Below are 13,830 nucleotides of genomic sequence, written 5' to 3' on the forward strand. Positions count from 1 at the left end.
AATAGTCGCGATGATATGATTGGTTAGAATTTCCAAGATTGGGCAGAAAATGGACATCATCCAAGTCAGTTTTTCAGGGACAGGACGACGAGGTGTAGTCGCATCGTGGGAGTCCAGTTGGTGTACTAGTACTTGAGATGTCTATGTGTACAATCGGTGTGTGTGCTGGGGATATGGAGAGGCTCGCATAGCATTATCGAAGCCTACGCGCTCAGGTGGTAAGATTACAATGCTGCGAGATGGGATCGTAGCAAACTGCGTCATAATAGGGTGATTATTATACCGTGTAACGTATTGTGAATTCCGGTGAAACTTGCAGTTTTGGGGTGGTTTGACCCCACGATGTAAAGTGCCAACAAATCGACCTTTTGATTCGTCAGAAAAAATATACACTTAACCAATCACAAACTATCTTCGACATTTGATTCCCGGAAAAGACAGCAGACCATGGCAGAGGCAGCAAAAAGGCAGCATGCACACGCCAACACCGTTTACCACTGCCTCTTCGTCTACTACAGCCTCGGCTTCTCGCGCAGACACCTTGCACTCGTTTTCAACAAGTCCGAACATACCATTGGCAACTGGGTCAAGGTCTACGAAAAACTGGCGGGTACGAAGGAGCGACCACCGCAGCCGACAAGAAGTTCATCACCCCACAGCGACAGTGGCTCTTCGAGTTCTACGACCGCCACCCAGTGGCATATCTCGATGAAGCTCAAAGTGCCTTCAAGCGTGTACACCGCATCATGTGTTCGCTGAGGGGTTGCCACCATGGATGTATCGTCGTTCGTGGCGAGCCACTTCTATCGGCAAAATTTGAATTGCACCTTCTCTCAAACACGTCATAGAACCTCTATATATTTATATATTATCATATTACAGAGGTTTGGATTGGTTCTGAAATCACCCTCCAGATTGATTGAACCAATCCAGCATGGAAAATTCGACTAGAACTCACAATAATACCGGTAGATTTGGACAGTGGCGGACCAATTATCCGGATACGGATAGTGTCCATTACCACATACATACAATAATCAAGTGTAATAATCCAACTATATAATTTTACAGAGGATTAAATAATTTTACAGAGGAGTCCAAATCTATATGGCTGTCTAAATCTATGTACGCTACACGGTAACGAATGTTTGTTTGGTGAGGGAATTTTGTCATTGGGGACATGTGGAAATTTTGAGTTCTGTAGATCAATTTTGGGACAAACTGACGATGCTGAAAAGTCACAAACTTGTGAAACCGTCAGTTTGAGTAAACGACCTATATTTATCATTCATCGTGATACTATATAATTATGACTACCATGCACAGCCCGACCGAAGGCAGCGGCGGGTGCCGACCACACAAAATAGCCATCACGAAAGGCAATGGCATGAGCTCCGATTCCTCCAACCTGCCGCCGATCCTGTCGGAAACGTCCAAACTTTTTGTCGCGTCAACCAAAGCCACGAAATACAAGGACAAACTGCATTGCCTCACGGCCCGCGACCGGCCCAAGCCAGAGTTGGTTATGCATCGCACCAAACCCGAGGTGTTCGCCCCATTCATGACCCAGAGCCTCAACCACGCCCAGCACGAACAGCTCAAGGAGGTGCTGCACGCGTTCGAGAACGACACGACTCACCACTGCCTACGGTGCGTGTCAACTATCGCACCGTCTTGGCAATGGTATTTGTAGGCCCGTGGATCGATTGTACTGGTATTTTGGGCTTTTGGGTCAGTTAGCTAGCCATGTTTCCCCCATTCAAGCACTACTGCGACAGGTACAGGGCCCCCCTCGCTATGTTATCGTCACGTCGTGCATGTAGGTTCACAACGTACTCTGTGACGCGGTCTACGACAGCTCCCATTTGCAACATCCCCAAGCCACCAGGGGAAAGGAATATGCCCACTTGGCTCACCAGGTCGAGTACGACCACATTGACGCCGACTTGGAGCAGCTCCAAGCGCAGTTGAAAGTCGAGGTACCTTGCTTATCAACGTCGTATCGAAACATCGTTTTTTCAAACACATTCTAGACATTGCACTACAGGACTCAATCGGACGAACGCGAGTCGCTCAAAGTAACACTGCCACTCTACGATGATGTCAAGGATCCGTTGCGTGTATCGACGACATGGTGTTGCCTTGTAGAAACTGCTGGAAAAGGCCAAAAAATCCCAAGACAAGATGGAGGTGGGATACGCAGTCATTGAGTTTCAATGGCGTAAACCAAAACACACATGTGTGCAGGAAGAATTGGCGCAGCATGCGGACGTGCTGCGACGAGACGAAGACTTGTACGAGCACTTGGTGGGGGACGAAGCGGCGCTGGACCGCAAGGCGTCACTGCATCGACTGCAGCTCGTGGAAGCCAAGTCGATGCTCGAATCTGTGGCCGACAAAGCCCTCGCCATGCGCGACGGGTTTCAGGACACGATGTGCATCTTGCACGACAAAGAGCGCGAGGAAAAGCGAGCCAACGAAGCGGCACAGACCCTCCAGGAGCTCCAGCGCGGTAACGTCAAAGAGATGACACCCCCCCCTAAACTTGGAGTAGAACATGCCAAACTTGTGGACGAGAGCGCGTCGCTGTCGCGCGACATCGAGCGACTCGAGGCGCAATTGGACGCCGACCAGAAAGTCGTGATGGACAAACGAGTATATAACCATGAAAGGATGGGCAACATAACAGAGTAGTGGTTTCGTTTGCGGTAGACGGAGCTGGAAGTGGCCGAAGCCGACTTTGCCGACATCACGGCAAACTCGGCCGACTTGCAGCGCACCCATACCCCGCGCCCCAAGTGGGAATGCGTGTTTAAAGGGTTGCCGGAAGTGGCGTATGTGGACCCGGCCCTTCAAGGCCCACCAAAAACCGCAGACAAGGTGAACAATGTTTTCCCTCTCAGGTTCACTGGACGGAAAGAAATTGCTGGTAGGTTCGGCACAAAAAGAGACCCCCGCTGGGGCGCACGCAAGTGTTTGTCAAGGAAATGTGTCACTGGCTGCAGCGGATCCAAGGCGACTGCGGCATGAGTCTGCAGTTGGCGAGGGTACCCATCCATCCATTCAATGTCAGAATCATTTGTCGGTTGACTTGGGGTGATGGTAGCTCACGAATGAAACGGAGGCGGCGCGACTGGAGCTGAGCACGCTACAAACTCAAATGGAGCTGCTCGCGCGGCGGCAGAAGAAGCAGATCTCTACGATTCCAGGCGGCATCGGCGGCCTTCCCAGCCTGGTGACGGTCGCCAAGACGGTGGCGGCGGCAACCAAGTTGCTCGGGGCGGCGACCGCGTTTCCGTCGGACTCGTCGCCGTTGTCGCCTTCGATGGCCCCCAAGGACTTTATCACTGCATTGGGCACGACCCCCGAGGTCCGTCGCCCCCAAATCTGGTGTTCATACGCCAACTTTCTGATGATATAAACACGTCGTAGATCCCACAGTTTCTTCGCCATACTGGCCGAGTGCGGAATCGACACATGACCAAGACGGAGCTGGAGGTGGGATCTCTTTCGTTAAACGTCGAAACTGTGTCAATTGACAGCGATATTGTCACTGAGGTGCTTCGCCTGGGACGTAGAAAATCCTTCGTATGGTGTGGAGTGGCAAGAAAGCCAAAGAGGCGCATATGGGCATCAAGATTCCTCTGGTAAAGAACAAAGGAGGCTAGATGATCATCCGAAACTTAGGACGAGTACTTGTACGAAGTGCTCAAGACCAAATTTGGCATTCAAACCATCGTTGCAGAATGGGGCTACAACATTCTCCACGGTACTACAGTAGGTAGTTACTCGCCTCCCATATACTCAAACCCAACCTAACTAGCCTTGAAAACGTACTCGTGGGACAGCGAAGTGGAATTGTTTTTCCTGTGCTTGACCGGGGCAGTGTCTGAAGCTATTCACGATGACCAAGAGCTCCTTTTGGACGAGTGTCGAAGTCTCTTGGTGCACCCTTCACTTCACACGACCATATAAAGTTCTCAACACGTTGTAGTTTCGGCTGAACGACAGCTACTACGACGCAGCGTTGAAGCGCGAGCCCAAGTGTGTTCACTTGGTGCGTGCCTTGGCGGATCTGGATACTGTACCCTCTATGGGGGTGTTGCAATGACATGACGATGGTTAGAACGACGTGATGGCAACGCTCCACAACTTTTTCCCAATGAAAACGCCCCTGCAACTGAAGAGTATCGAGCGCGAGTTGCTCCGAGAGACCAAATCCAAGGACAAGTCGGTACAAGGCACGGCGGGCGAAGCGCTCGTGGCCATCGATGACCTCCTGCCGACCAAACTTAAAAAGTCGAGTCGCGGGTACTTTGTCAAGATTCTGCGCACCCAGCACTTCAAGGAGATCCAAGACTACCTGGCGCTGCTGGATCGGTGCATTTCCCCCTTCTGCGATACTTTCAATGTTGTTGGGCGGTGCGTCTTACTTGTGGGGACACTAGGAAAATCCGCGAGACAGACCCTCATTCCAGCGGGCGCGTGGAAATCAAACAAATCAAAGCCGTTTGTGCCCACTCGACTACGATATGTATATAATAACGTGTACTGCTTCCTAGGCCATGCAATCCATTGACGTCGCTGTCACCGACATGTGGCTCGCGGAATGCATCTCTCGCGGGATTCCGAAGAGATTGGTCGGACACATGGACATGTCCAGCGTCGTGGAGTATCGAGTGTTCTTCAAGGTACCGCTGCTCGTTGACCCATGGAGGCTTTGGAAGTCATACATGTCGTCGATTCTGGCTAGAAAATGAACCTCAAACTCATGAAGCACAGCCTCAACTTCTTTCCCAAGGCGCAGCCAACGTCGTTTCACTCGGCACCGCCGACGGCAACATGACACGACCAGCCAATGGCCTTGCTTCGTTTGGAACGAGATTGAAAGACCACCAATCAAAACGCTTGGTTTTGAAAACTCGTATCCGGAATTGATGGCAAAACAAACATACACTTAACGCGCATATTCCATGTTGTTTTGTCAGTATTTGGTTTAACGGTAAGGTCCAATAACCGGATTTTGGGAGGGGGATATTCCTGTCGGCACAGTCAGTTTCGGGTAACACACGTAGCAGTCTGTCGTCATGCAGACGATGCAGGCGCTCTTGGCCGTGTCCAACACTAAACAATGGCCCGAGAGTATCGTGACCGACCCAGACATCTTGTCGCTCGACGTCAACGGCGAGTACGTGGTCTGCAAGATCTGCAGCGAGATGGACAAGGCCCGGGAAGGTTCTCGAATTGTGCGCATGAATGGACCGTATCGGACTGCGGCATGGGATCGTCACAAAGTGCGCAACATGGCACATCGAAAGCCCGGCGACCCACCACTTCCTCTCCTTCCGTCGTCTGGCATCAAGCGCCGAAAGAAAAGGGCTGACGGCACTGAAGCCGACGAGGACGCACCGATTGCCAAGTCGATCAGTCGCAAGAAGAAGCTCAAGACCGAACTCAACTCAACGTTAAGTGTCGACTTGGTCGGCACATGCCCCGGCGCCATTCCATTTGACAAGGCCACCCTTGTCCAGAGGCATCTCCGTGCGTTCCAAATGTTTTACATTCCATCGCCGGTGTTCTCAATTCACTACGACGACGTCAAGAAGTGGTTTCAGGTGCATTCTCGGTACTGCGCCAAGGAACTGGTCCTTAACCGACGCCCCGACCGTGGCCAGGCCTGCGAAGCATGCTATCAGCTGTTCACGGATCGGCAGCGGTTGATGTGGAAGCGCGTGACCAACACGGAGGGGCTTCTGGCGACGATCGAAGCGCTGCGGTCGACCAACCACTCGGACATTGACGCGAACGTGATCTCCAAGTTCCTACAGACCAAGTCGTCCTTGTACAACACACGCGGCCTCGCGCTTCGAAAAGCCGCCAAGTTGGCCGTCGAGTACATCATCGAGCGTCGCCGCCTGATCGAGGACATTGACTTGCTGGTGATTCCTCTGGCCCACAATTAACCAACGAATGTCTTGCGTCGCGCGATTGGATATAAAGATCGTAGTTGTGTATATAAATATAAAAGGTCGTCTATTCAAACACGTGACGAATCCACTGCGAGATTGCACTCACGTCTTTCATTTCGCTGGCGCTGAAGCCATGCACGTCTGGAGCGCGGAGGCGCTTGGCATTGATGTGGGTACCGCCACCCTCGCCACCGGCGGCATGGGTGGGTGAGAACAGCGCATATTGCGCAGGCGCAGGCGAGGTACCACCATGGAGGGTTGGCGCCGCAAAGTCGGCAGTGCTGTCTAGGGTGCGCTTGATGGCCATGAACTGGATTTCCAAGGGGAATTTCGTTGTGGGGGTGTCGTGATAACAATGCGATGGTAAAGTTGGACTTCGGTTGACGGTTACACAATTACGACGGTTTCACCGGCTTTCACCAATGGTGCCGTTTGACGACGCAACTTTAGCAGGGTCATGGTGCGGGAGCGAGAACGTGAACAGCGCGGTTGGGTGTGTCATCTATGCACCAAGATCAACCCAAGCGAGTCGTCATGCAGCTGCGCATGCTGCGGTCGGCCACGGGACTTCGCTGTGAAGAGCATCTCAGACAACAAGGTCTCGAAAGCGCTCATGTTGCACGGTGATTTGTCCACTGTCGCCCGTCCAGAACAAGTGCACAACATGGTGCGGGGTGGCATAAAGCCTGACATGACAAGCATGGTTTGTATCTGGCGAGAACGAGCTCTTCATAAGTCCTCGACTTCATTTTACGGTATTAGGACGGACTCACGGCGTTGCACTGCGCCGCCCTCCATGGCCAGGCAGCAATAGTCCGTGCACTTCTCCATGAAGGCGCAGACATTGAACTTCCCGCTCCGGTTCGACAGACGACGATGTCATCGAGTCAATCTCATCATGACATGGTAACTAGGACGGTCGCCATGCGCTCCACTTTGCTGCCGAGTCGGGACATGCCCAGACTGTTCAAGAGCTCCTGTCGTGGCGAGCCCACGTGGACGTCACATCGACCGTAACCCCCCAAGAAGGCTACCATTACAACTGCAAACGACTTAGCGTGATGTAGGGGGACGGCTGGACTCCCCTGCATGTGGCGTGCTCGAAAGGGCACGCGGCAGTCGTGGATGTTCTCTTGCGAGCCGGGGCCACTGCTACCTTGTGCACTGTTCATGTACGATAGATCCAAGCACTCGGTACAGACTTCTGATGCTTTGGCTTGCAGATGCATCAGACAGCGCTTCACGTGGCAGGTCAGCTGACTGTATGACGCCAATGGCAATGTGTTCATCGTAGCTTTGAAAAGTAGCCGAGCTGGGCTATGTCAAGTGTGTGGAAGTGCTGTTGCAGCACACAGACGTGGACTTGCTTCAATGCGTCGACCGGAGCGGCGCCACGGCCATCCAGTTGGCCCACTTTGCACATCAATCGATCGTGTACGAGCTCCTGTACCTTCACCAGAGTGACAGTGTTCTCCACGACCGCATGTTGGGCATGCTCTTGACGAGCACTGGGTGCACACCTCACCGGTAGCTAAATACACTTTAGTGTGCCATTAACGTTACAGCTAGCCTAACGCCGGCTTCACGGCTGAGACGACGTAGTCGTAACCGAATTCAAACGATCCGTCTTTCGTCACATCCTCTGCTTGCTTGTCTAGCGTCGCCAGGTACTTCTCCAAGCTGTCGGCAACCCCTTGGTCCAAAATGAGCGGCAATTTGTTGCGCCCCACCGCCACTTGTCGCTTGATCATCGACGCTGAGTACTTGTTGGGGAATGTCGTATGAGATTGCACTTGAAACCCGGCTTGGGCCGTCTGTCGCAAGATCCAGTCCACGGGGAACTCACGGTACGTGCGATGCCCGGCTAAGAGGATGCAGGCATCGCGCACGCGTTGCATCTCCAACACCAACTCTTCCTGTGCGGATTTGGGCTTGGACGGGTCCAGGCTCATGGTGATAGGCTGCAAGCCCACGATATATAGCCGTCCGCCGTCTGCTACGTGCCGAAAGAGCCGATGGAAGATTTGGTCCTGATAGTATGGCGCGTGGCCTTCAATCGCCCCAACGAGGTAGTCGGCGATCACAACGTCGAATACCTGGCCTTCGAGGAAGGAGGGATCGTTCCAGTTTCCTGCAAGGATGTTCATGTGAGGTTCTGGGAACTTCTTCCGCAACGACACCGCGCGGTTGGTGTCGCCCGTTACGGCCACGATGGCCTCAGTCGGCAGCGACTTTAGCCATTTCAACGAGTGGTCACCAGTGCCCGCATCCAGCACCCGTCCCCACGATGAGATGCAGTTGGGAGCATGGTGCTCTTCTTCCTTCACTTCAATCGACCGGAACAGTCGGTCTGTGGTGGTCATGCTTGATGGAGCGGAGCACGTGCCACGCGTGACGACCGTGGAATGGGCACCGCTGCAAACATAATTTGCCACCAAAGCCAGCCCCAGTTTGCATCGCATCAATGGCCCAAACATGTTTGCCCCACGCCCCAAATCTTCGACTGCCAACTTCGAAATGCACTTTCAGCCCCTCGTTTTCACTTGCGACAACCCCCGCAACGGTATAACTTTTCCATGGATAGCATGTTGGGACGACATACAAAGGAAAAGGATGTAAGCATCTCACGTTTTGGGACGATATACAAATACCAAGTATCCTTGAGACCAGACATCCGACATTCTCACTACCGAATTTAACAAGGCTTTGTCCCAACACTTAGTATTCGACGACACCAGCCGCAATTCACTCCTGTGTTGCATCAACAAATTCACAACGACAAGCGCGCTCGTCTCGGTGTGCTTCGATTAACACTTTAGTGCGTTGATTAATCGAGCAAAGAAGTCGCCTCGGTAGCCCAGGTTAAATGGCAGAGTTTGCCGTTGATATCCGTTGTTAGCTGAGAATAAAGGTCGAGACATGTCCGGATATGAAAAAGAAAAGGGCTGGGGCTCGACAGGGTATTTTGGGAAAGCAAAGAATTTAAAAGAACCCTGTTCGTATTAAAAAGAATCACATATGGGAATGAGTATGCACTTTTTTTGAATGCTCCAAAAGGAAACCTCAACCGTCGCCCCACAATGGCCGTCCCAACAACATCCATGGAAATGCTTGGCTATTGATAGCATCGTTATCCGGATGATCGGAGCGACTGGGGGGGGGTCCTCACTTTGCAAATCTTCTTGACATCCGCAACTCGATCGGCAACATGGAACAATTCAACATCTACCGCGCCAAGATCACCGCTCGCTTGGAGCGCTACGAGCAATTGAAGGAACTAGAAAAGCAAACGGGCGTGGACAAGTTCTTCATCGTCGCCATCCTCGCGGCGATTGCAGGTGTGTTGTTGTTTGTCGTCGGCGGCGCGCACTTGATCTCCAACTTGGTCGGATTTATCTACCCTGCGTACATGTCGTTCAAGGCGTTGAACACGGACACGGCCGGCGACGACACGCAATGGTTGACGTACTGGGTCGTGTACTCGGCGTTCAACTTGACGGAACAAATCACGGACACGTTGTTGTTCTGGGTGCCGATGTACTTTTTCATCAAGATTGCGTTCCTCGTGTGGTGCTACCACCCGTCCACGTTGGGCGCCACCACCATCTACGAAAGCCTGATCAAGCCCAACCTTGCTGGCCACGTGAACCAAATCGACGGCGTGTTGAAGCAAGCGTCGGATGCCGCCAAGAAGGCGTCGAACTTGGCCAAGGAAGCGACCAAGACGGCCGCCGGCAAATTGAACTAGGCTAGACGAGAAAGACACATTGCACCACCCTTGCCATTGTATTTACCAACCCTGCTGCTGGGTTTGTAACCGGGGTCTGACCCTGTAATATGAACCATGCCGCTCGCCTCTTTAACCATTCTTTAGTTCGTGAGTCGCAAAACCACAGGTTGATCCCAAATGTCAACTTGCATTTGAGGAAGAGTAGTAGTCTAGTAGTCTAGTCCTCCTTGTACTCGTCGCCCATGGTTTCTTCGATCGTGCCCTTGAACTCCAATCTACCCATCACCGCCGCAGTAACTCAGACCGTGCGTACTACCTACCATGAAGCAATATGTAGCGTGCGTACCTGATTTCGGTCACGTCGTCGCCTTGGAGGGAATCCTTGGTGAACTTGGCTTCTACACGCATTTGCACCTACACGGACGACAGAGTGGGCTCTTCTGTCAGACGACTCCAAGCGTACCATTTCGAGCGCCCCTCGAAGAACCCCACAAAGAATGTTGGAATACGACAGCACGCCGTGCGCATGGGGCGGCAATTCCACGAATTCTACCACAGACAATGGTTGACCCCACGTCGTCAACAGCATCCCCACATTTGCACGCACCTGACAACGGATTCTCGTACAAAATCAAGTGAAACACGTTCGCCGCGTCGGTTGGGACCACGTCCACGTTGATGCCAAAGAACATTTTGAACGCCACCTTGGCCACAACCTCCGTCGTGTCCTTGAAGTCCGCACATGCTGACACCCCAGACTTGGCCAAGAACTCGTCGATGAGACGAATACCAATGCCATACCCCATCACTTCCAACTGCGTGTTCACTTCCTTCAAGTCTTCGAAGTCTTTGATAAGCTAACACCATCACGCTTGTGGAAATGACCTTCCAAGAGTTGACGTACCTGCGTCACTAACGCACCATACGTGAGCGCAAAGAACTCGGCATTCTATCCAAACATCATTAGCCCTTCCTGCAAGTATGCTCGCTCGTGGGGGGATACTCACAACTTTCGGCATCTTGGCCCATGCTGCTTCCCCGATGCGGACGCGAGACATGCTTCCGCCAAATGAATCCGTTCGTCAAAATCATTATCCGGAATGATGTTCTATTATCCGGACAATCAACAATTCAAAATCCTAGCCTACTTCGCGCGGATTTCTTGCGCATGGCCCAGACGCGGACGGACCCATCGCCGCCTCCCGAGACGATGCTCTGCCCGTTTCCGCTCACATTCAGCGCCGTCACCGCGCTCTTATGCGAGTGGGGAATCGACACCGTGCACGCTTTGAGCGCATTCTTGTCTCCCTCGTTCAGCTGCCAAATGTACACCCCTCCGTCGTCCGATCCGGTCAGTGCGAACTCGCCGTCCGACACCATGCAGCTACACATGACATGATTGAGATGTGTTTGATGCAAGGATGTGCTCCACATGCGTTTTGTACGCACCCAGGGACGTCCTTAGGGGACGCTCGAAGGGTACTGACGGCCGCGCCATTCAATGCAAACGTGGCCGCGACATACGACGACGACATGCATGTAAACGTAGCTCCGGTCATTCCAAACCTCAAGGTTTGAATCGCAGTGTCACTGGCACGAACTTTGGAAATGATGTCGTTCGAGCGCAGGTCAAACACGTACACCGATCCTACGCTCAATTAGCACGTACACTTGCCCCCCAGACGAACAAGATACCATTTTCAGAGCCCACGAGGGCGATCGATCCGTCCGAGTTGACGTCCAGACAGGTGAGGGCACAGTCGCACCCTTCGTACACAAACGTCGGCGTCGACAGCATGCCCATAGGTCCATATTGCCACACCTACCAGTAATTTTCAGTCGCCTGGCGTCCACAAAGCACTTTGCACCTTGATCGTGCCATCCAACGAGCACGTGACGAATTTCGAGTCATCCACGACACACACCCCCGTCACCGCGGCCGCGTGCGCCAGGCTGAGCTTGCCCACACGACCAGTTTCCAGCGCAAACATGTACAAGTCTGCAGACCCGAAGAACGCGTACTTCTCGTCGGCAGACACGTCCAGACAGCGCACCGGCCCTGGAAGCCGCATCATCGTCATATGTATGCAGCCTGCCGCTACGAAACACGACGTACCCGCACAAGTGTAGCTTCGGCGCACGACGCCGTCGTCGCTGGACGAGATCTTGAACGTGCCGTCATCCGACGTGGTGAAGACTGTCTTCATGTCCTTGGACAAGCTCACGCATGTGATCGCTCTACGATGTCAACCCCGTTGGTCAGTAGTTGATGTCGTCTTATATCTGGTGTACTTGGAGTGCAAAAAGTGGGGCAGCGATTCGTCCCACATGGCGGCGGCCGTCGTGTAGTCAAATGTCCAGCCCCAGCTAGACCTTTCCATGCAGCGTCGGCGAAGGCTGGCTTTGAATCCGCTCACGTTTTTGGTGAGGCCGCTAAAGGTGCTGCTCAGCGTGGGCCGCTTGAACCCCCAGGACGACGACGACGACGATGATGATGCAACCAAGGGTTGCTCCACCCCTTCCGGAAGGTCTTCTTCGCTTGTCAGACGAGTGGAAACCGACGGCAAAACTGGAGGCGGGGTGGCCACGTCCATAGGGGCCAGCGACACGTCCATGCCGACCTGCGACCGCGCCGGATGCGGGCTCTGGAAGAGAAGCTTGGGCGTCTGGCCAAACTCTTGGATCTGGGCCTCAAATGAACACCGGTCGACGGGGTCGGTGACCGTCTCGAGGTTCACCGCGCCTTCGTACGATAGGTAGTAAAACACTACAACAAACACGTAAGAGAGAGATATGTTCGAAGAGGTGGTGGTGATGACAGGGTACAATTGTTGGCGGCCAGCGCCTCGGCGCCTTGCTGCTTGTAGCCAAAGATCAAATCGATCCACTCGTGCAGATGCTCGGACACGTAATCGCATTCCAGCGCTTCCCGATGCTTCTCGACAAAGTCATGGGCAGAGTCGGCCCACGGCGGCAAGTCCACGTCGCCCACCTACCAAGTGTCGATATATTCGAAATTGAAGTGATTGGGCTCTCAATGACCAAAAGAACCAAATATCAGCACACAATCGATATACGACCAATCAAAACCCAGATCAAAAATCAAGTAGCCAATCAAATCATCATCCACTCACATTCGACCACTTTCACCATCGAATTCGTGTGAAACATGACGATCTTGACATACAATAGTCAATACAAAGCATTTGATCGATGGATGTGGCGAATACAGCACCAAAGTAATTTATATTTAATTTGGGTACAAGAAAGATAATATATATATTGTCGATTTGGTACAAATTTGGGGAGGGGGTGCAATCGAATCGCGCCAACCAAACCGATCCACAATCGATATCTGATTGGTTGAATTTCATTGAGAAGGTTTTGATTGGTTAATATTTTTGAGCTCATCTGAAGTAGCCAATCAAATCGATTTAAATTCCAACGAGAAATCACAATGAAATTTCACTAAAAAGCACAATACATATATATATATATATTGGTTTGTCTACCCGGGCCAGGGTTTGCGTCGTGCCCAAGTCCAAATTGCGCGTGTTCTGAAGCCATTCGCAAACGTGGGGACTGTCCGTGTCGTAAAATGCAGGGATCAACTCTTTCAAGTCTGCGTGGTTGGTCAAGCAGCTTTGGTACGTGTCGGCAATGCTACCATTCCCATTAAAGAAAGAGATACATTTGAGACCCGCACCTTCGAAAGAGGCGGTCGGGGGCATCGAATTTGCCGTTTTGCAGGCACAGCATGTACTCTGGCGCCATGCGGACCAGGTAAAACAGTACGTAGCCAGGGGTCGAGTAGTGCGTGCCGTACAAAAAAGGCGGCGGCAGCCCCTCGGCCTCCATCCCACTCGGCATGTTGTGAAAGCGCTGCTGGAAGTACCCAAGCCGATCAGCGTTCAACGCGCCCACGGGTTTCGACAAGTCTCGAAACGTATGTGGGTCGGTGAGATCCAGTCGATCCGTCTTGTAGTCGGCTATCACCCACGGAAACACTGGGTACTACCAAACATAAACAAACAATATTTAGTGTGTGTAATCACTTGGCATAGTACAAATATATATATATATATATATCATTTGGCATGGGGTAAATATATATATATATATATATGTATC

The 13,830-nt window shown here is 52.3% G+C and overlaps 8 protein-coding genes across 21 annotated transcripts in view; 4 read left to right on the top strand and 4 right to left on the bottom strand.

Moving 5' to 3' along the window:
* Nucleotides 1-1,307: 1,307 nt before the first annotated feature.
* H257_00894 (hypothetical protein) lies at nucleotides 1,308-4,987 on the top strand (the record flags this gene model as incomplete). 14 transcript variants are annotated; one of them, XM_009823814.1, is made up of 19 exons in its annotated part: nucleotides 1,308-1,650; nucleotides 1,694-1,778; nucleotides 1,824-1,979; nucleotides 2,034-2,078; nucleotides 2,149-2,190; nucleotides 2,248-2,512; nucleotides 2,555-2,655; nucleotides 2,713-2,880; nucleotides 2,934-3,047; nucleotides 3,107-3,370; nucleotides 3,433-3,498; nucleotides 3,579-3,647; nucleotides 3,688-3,769; nucleotides 3,824-3,945; nucleotides 3,995-4,057; nucleotides 4,127-4,380; nucleotides 4,449-4,509; nucleotides 4,563-4,691; nucleotides 4,754-4,987. In XM_009823814.1, coding segments are annotated over 19 exons (2,522 nt in total), but the record flags the coding sequence as incomplete, so codon positions are not given. The 14 variants fall into 14 exon arrangements, with proteins under 14 accessions (XP_009822116.1, XP_009822117.1, XP_009822124.1 ...); XM_009823815.1 differs by having other exon boundaries at nucleotides 4,127-4,509; XM_009823822.1 differs by having other exon boundaries at nucleotides 4,449-4,691.
* A 73-nt stretch (nucleotides 4,988-5,060) lies between these two features.
* On the top strand, nucleotides 5,061-6,329 carry H257_00895 (hypothetical protein). Its single transcript, XM_009823827.1, has one exon. It carries the CDS (start codon nucleotides 5,088-5,090, stop codon nucleotides 5,961-5,963), a length of 876 nt encoding a protein of 291 aa, XP_009822129.1. The 5' UTR covers nucleotides 5,061-5,087; the 3' UTR covers nucleotides 5,964-6,329.
* On the bottom strand, nucleotides 5,062-6,349 carry H257_00896 (hypothetical protein). Its single transcript, XM_009823828.1, has one exon. It carries the CDS (start codon nucleotides 6,274-6,276, stop codon nucleotides 6,034-6,036), a length of 243 nt encoding a protein of 80 aa, XP_009822130.1. The 5' UTR covers nucleotides 6,277-6,349; the 3' UTR covers nucleotides 5,062-6,033.
* Nucleotides 6,350-6,426: 77 nt separating this feature from the next.
* On the top strand, nucleotides 6,427-7,500 carry H257_00897 (hypothetical protein; the record flags this gene model as incomplete). Its single annotated transcript, XM_009823829.1, has 6 exons — nucleotides 6,427-6,672; nucleotides 6,732-6,830; nucleotides 6,884-6,982; nucleotides 7,037-7,141; nucleotides 7,193-7,220; nucleotides 7,277-7,500. The coding sequence occupies 6 exons, from the start codon at nucleotides 6,427-6,429 to the stop codon at nucleotides 7,498-7,500; spliced, it is 801 nt and encodes a 266-aa protein (XP_009822131.1).
* A 34-nt stretch (nucleotides 7,501-7,534) lies between these two features.
* H257_00898 (hypothetical protein) lies at nucleotides 7,535-8,332 on the bottom strand (the record flags this gene model as incomplete). Its single annotated transcript, XM_009823830.1, has 1 exon — nucleotides 7,535-8,332. One exon carries the CDS (start codon nucleotides 8,330-8,332, stop codon nucleotides 7,535-7,537), a length of 798 nt encoding a protein of 265 aa, XP_009822132.1.
* Nucleotides 8,333-9,139: 807 nt separating this feature from the next.
* H257_00899 (hypothetical protein) lies at nucleotides 9,140-9,835 on the top strand. The gene has a single exon (XM_009823831.1). It carries the CDS (start codon nucleotides 9,178-9,180, stop codon nucleotides 9,715-9,717), a length of 540 nt encoding a protein of 179 aa, XP_009822133.1. The 5' UTR covers nucleotides 9,140-9,177; the 3' UTR covers nucleotides 9,718-9,835.
* On the bottom strand, nucleotides 9,731-10,762 carry H257_00900 (hypothetical protein). Its single transcript, XM_009823832.1, has 6 exons — nucleotides 10,707-10,762; nucleotides 10,604-10,648; nucleotides 10,307-10,556; nucleotides 10,163-10,248; nucleotides 10,046-10,113; nucleotides 9,731-9,974 (listed from the first exon to the last, which is right to left on the bottom strand). The coding sequence occupies exons 1-6, from the start codon at nucleotides 10,755-10,757 to the stop codon at nucleotides 9,917-9,919; spliced, it is 558 nt and encodes a 185-aa protein (XP_009822134.1). The 5' UTR covers nucleotides 10,758-10,762; the 3' UTR covers nucleotides 9,731-9,916.
* A 31-nt stretch (nucleotides 10,763-10,793) lies between these two features.
* H257_00901 (hypothetical protein) overlaps nucleotides 10,794-13,830 on the bottom strand; it is a 4,967-nt gene continuing 1,930 nt past the window's right edge. The window contains exons 7-15 of the mRNA XM_009823833.1: nucleotides 13,406-13,713; nucleotides 13,212-13,362; nucleotides 12,526-12,691; nucleotides 11,992-12,466; nucleotides 11,816-11,937; nucleotides 11,568-11,758; nucleotides 11,395-11,521; nucleotides 11,149-11,347; nucleotides 10,794-11,083 (exon numbers count right to left, since the gene is read on the bottom strand). Coding sequence (XP_009822135.1) covers nucleotides 10,831-11,083; nucleotides 11,149-11,347; nucleotides 11,395-11,521; nucleotides 11,568-11,758; nucleotides 11,816-11,937; nucleotides 11,992-12,466; nucleotides 12,526-12,691; nucleotides 13,212-13,362; nucleotides 13,406-13,713 — 1,992 coding nt within the window. The 3' untranslated portion in view covers nucleotides 10,794-10,830. The remainder of the gene's footprint in view (nucleotides 11,084-11,148; nucleotides 11,348-11,394; nucleotides 11,522-11,567; nucleotides 11,759-11,815; nucleotides 11,938-11,991; nucleotides 12,467-12,525; nucleotides 12,692-13,211; nucleotides 13,363-13,405; nucleotides 13,714-13,830) is intronic.

The sequence above is a fragment of the Aphanomyces astaci genome (genome assembly GCF_000520075.1).
Source record: "Aphanomyces astaci strain APO3 unplaced genomic scaffold supercont1.1, whole genome shotgun sequence".
Classification (NCBI taxonomy): Eukaryota; Oomycota; class Saprolegniomycetes; order Saprolegniales; family Verrucalvaceae; genus Aphanomyces; species Aphanomyces astaci.

Bases quoted from the DNA above. Each gene is read 5' to 3' on its own strand.
- H257_00895 (XM_009823827.1), top strand. From the start codon at position 5,088: ATGCAGACGATGCAGGCGCTCTTGGCCGTGTCCAACACTAAACAATGG.
- H257_00896 (XM_009823828.1), bottom strand. From the start codon at position 6,276: ATGGCCATCAAGCGCACCCTAGACAGCACTGCCGACTTTGCGGCGCCA.
- H257_00899 (XM_009823831.1), top strand. From the start codon at position 9,178: ATGGAACAATTCAACATCTACCGCGCCAAGATCACCGCTCGCTTGGAG.
- H257_00900 (XM_009823832.1), bottom strand. From the start codon at position 10,757: ATGTCTCGCGTCCGCATCGGGGAAGCAGCATGGGCCAAGATGCCGAAA. The intron at 10,557-10,603 runs GTACGTCAACTC...TGATGGTGTTAG, and splicing joins ATGGTGCGTTAGTGACGCAG to CTTATCAAAGACTTCGAAGA. The intron at 9,975-10,045 runs GTACGCACGCTA...GGTGATGGGTAG, and splicing joins GACGACGTGACCGAAATCAG to ATTGGAGTTCAAGGGCACGA.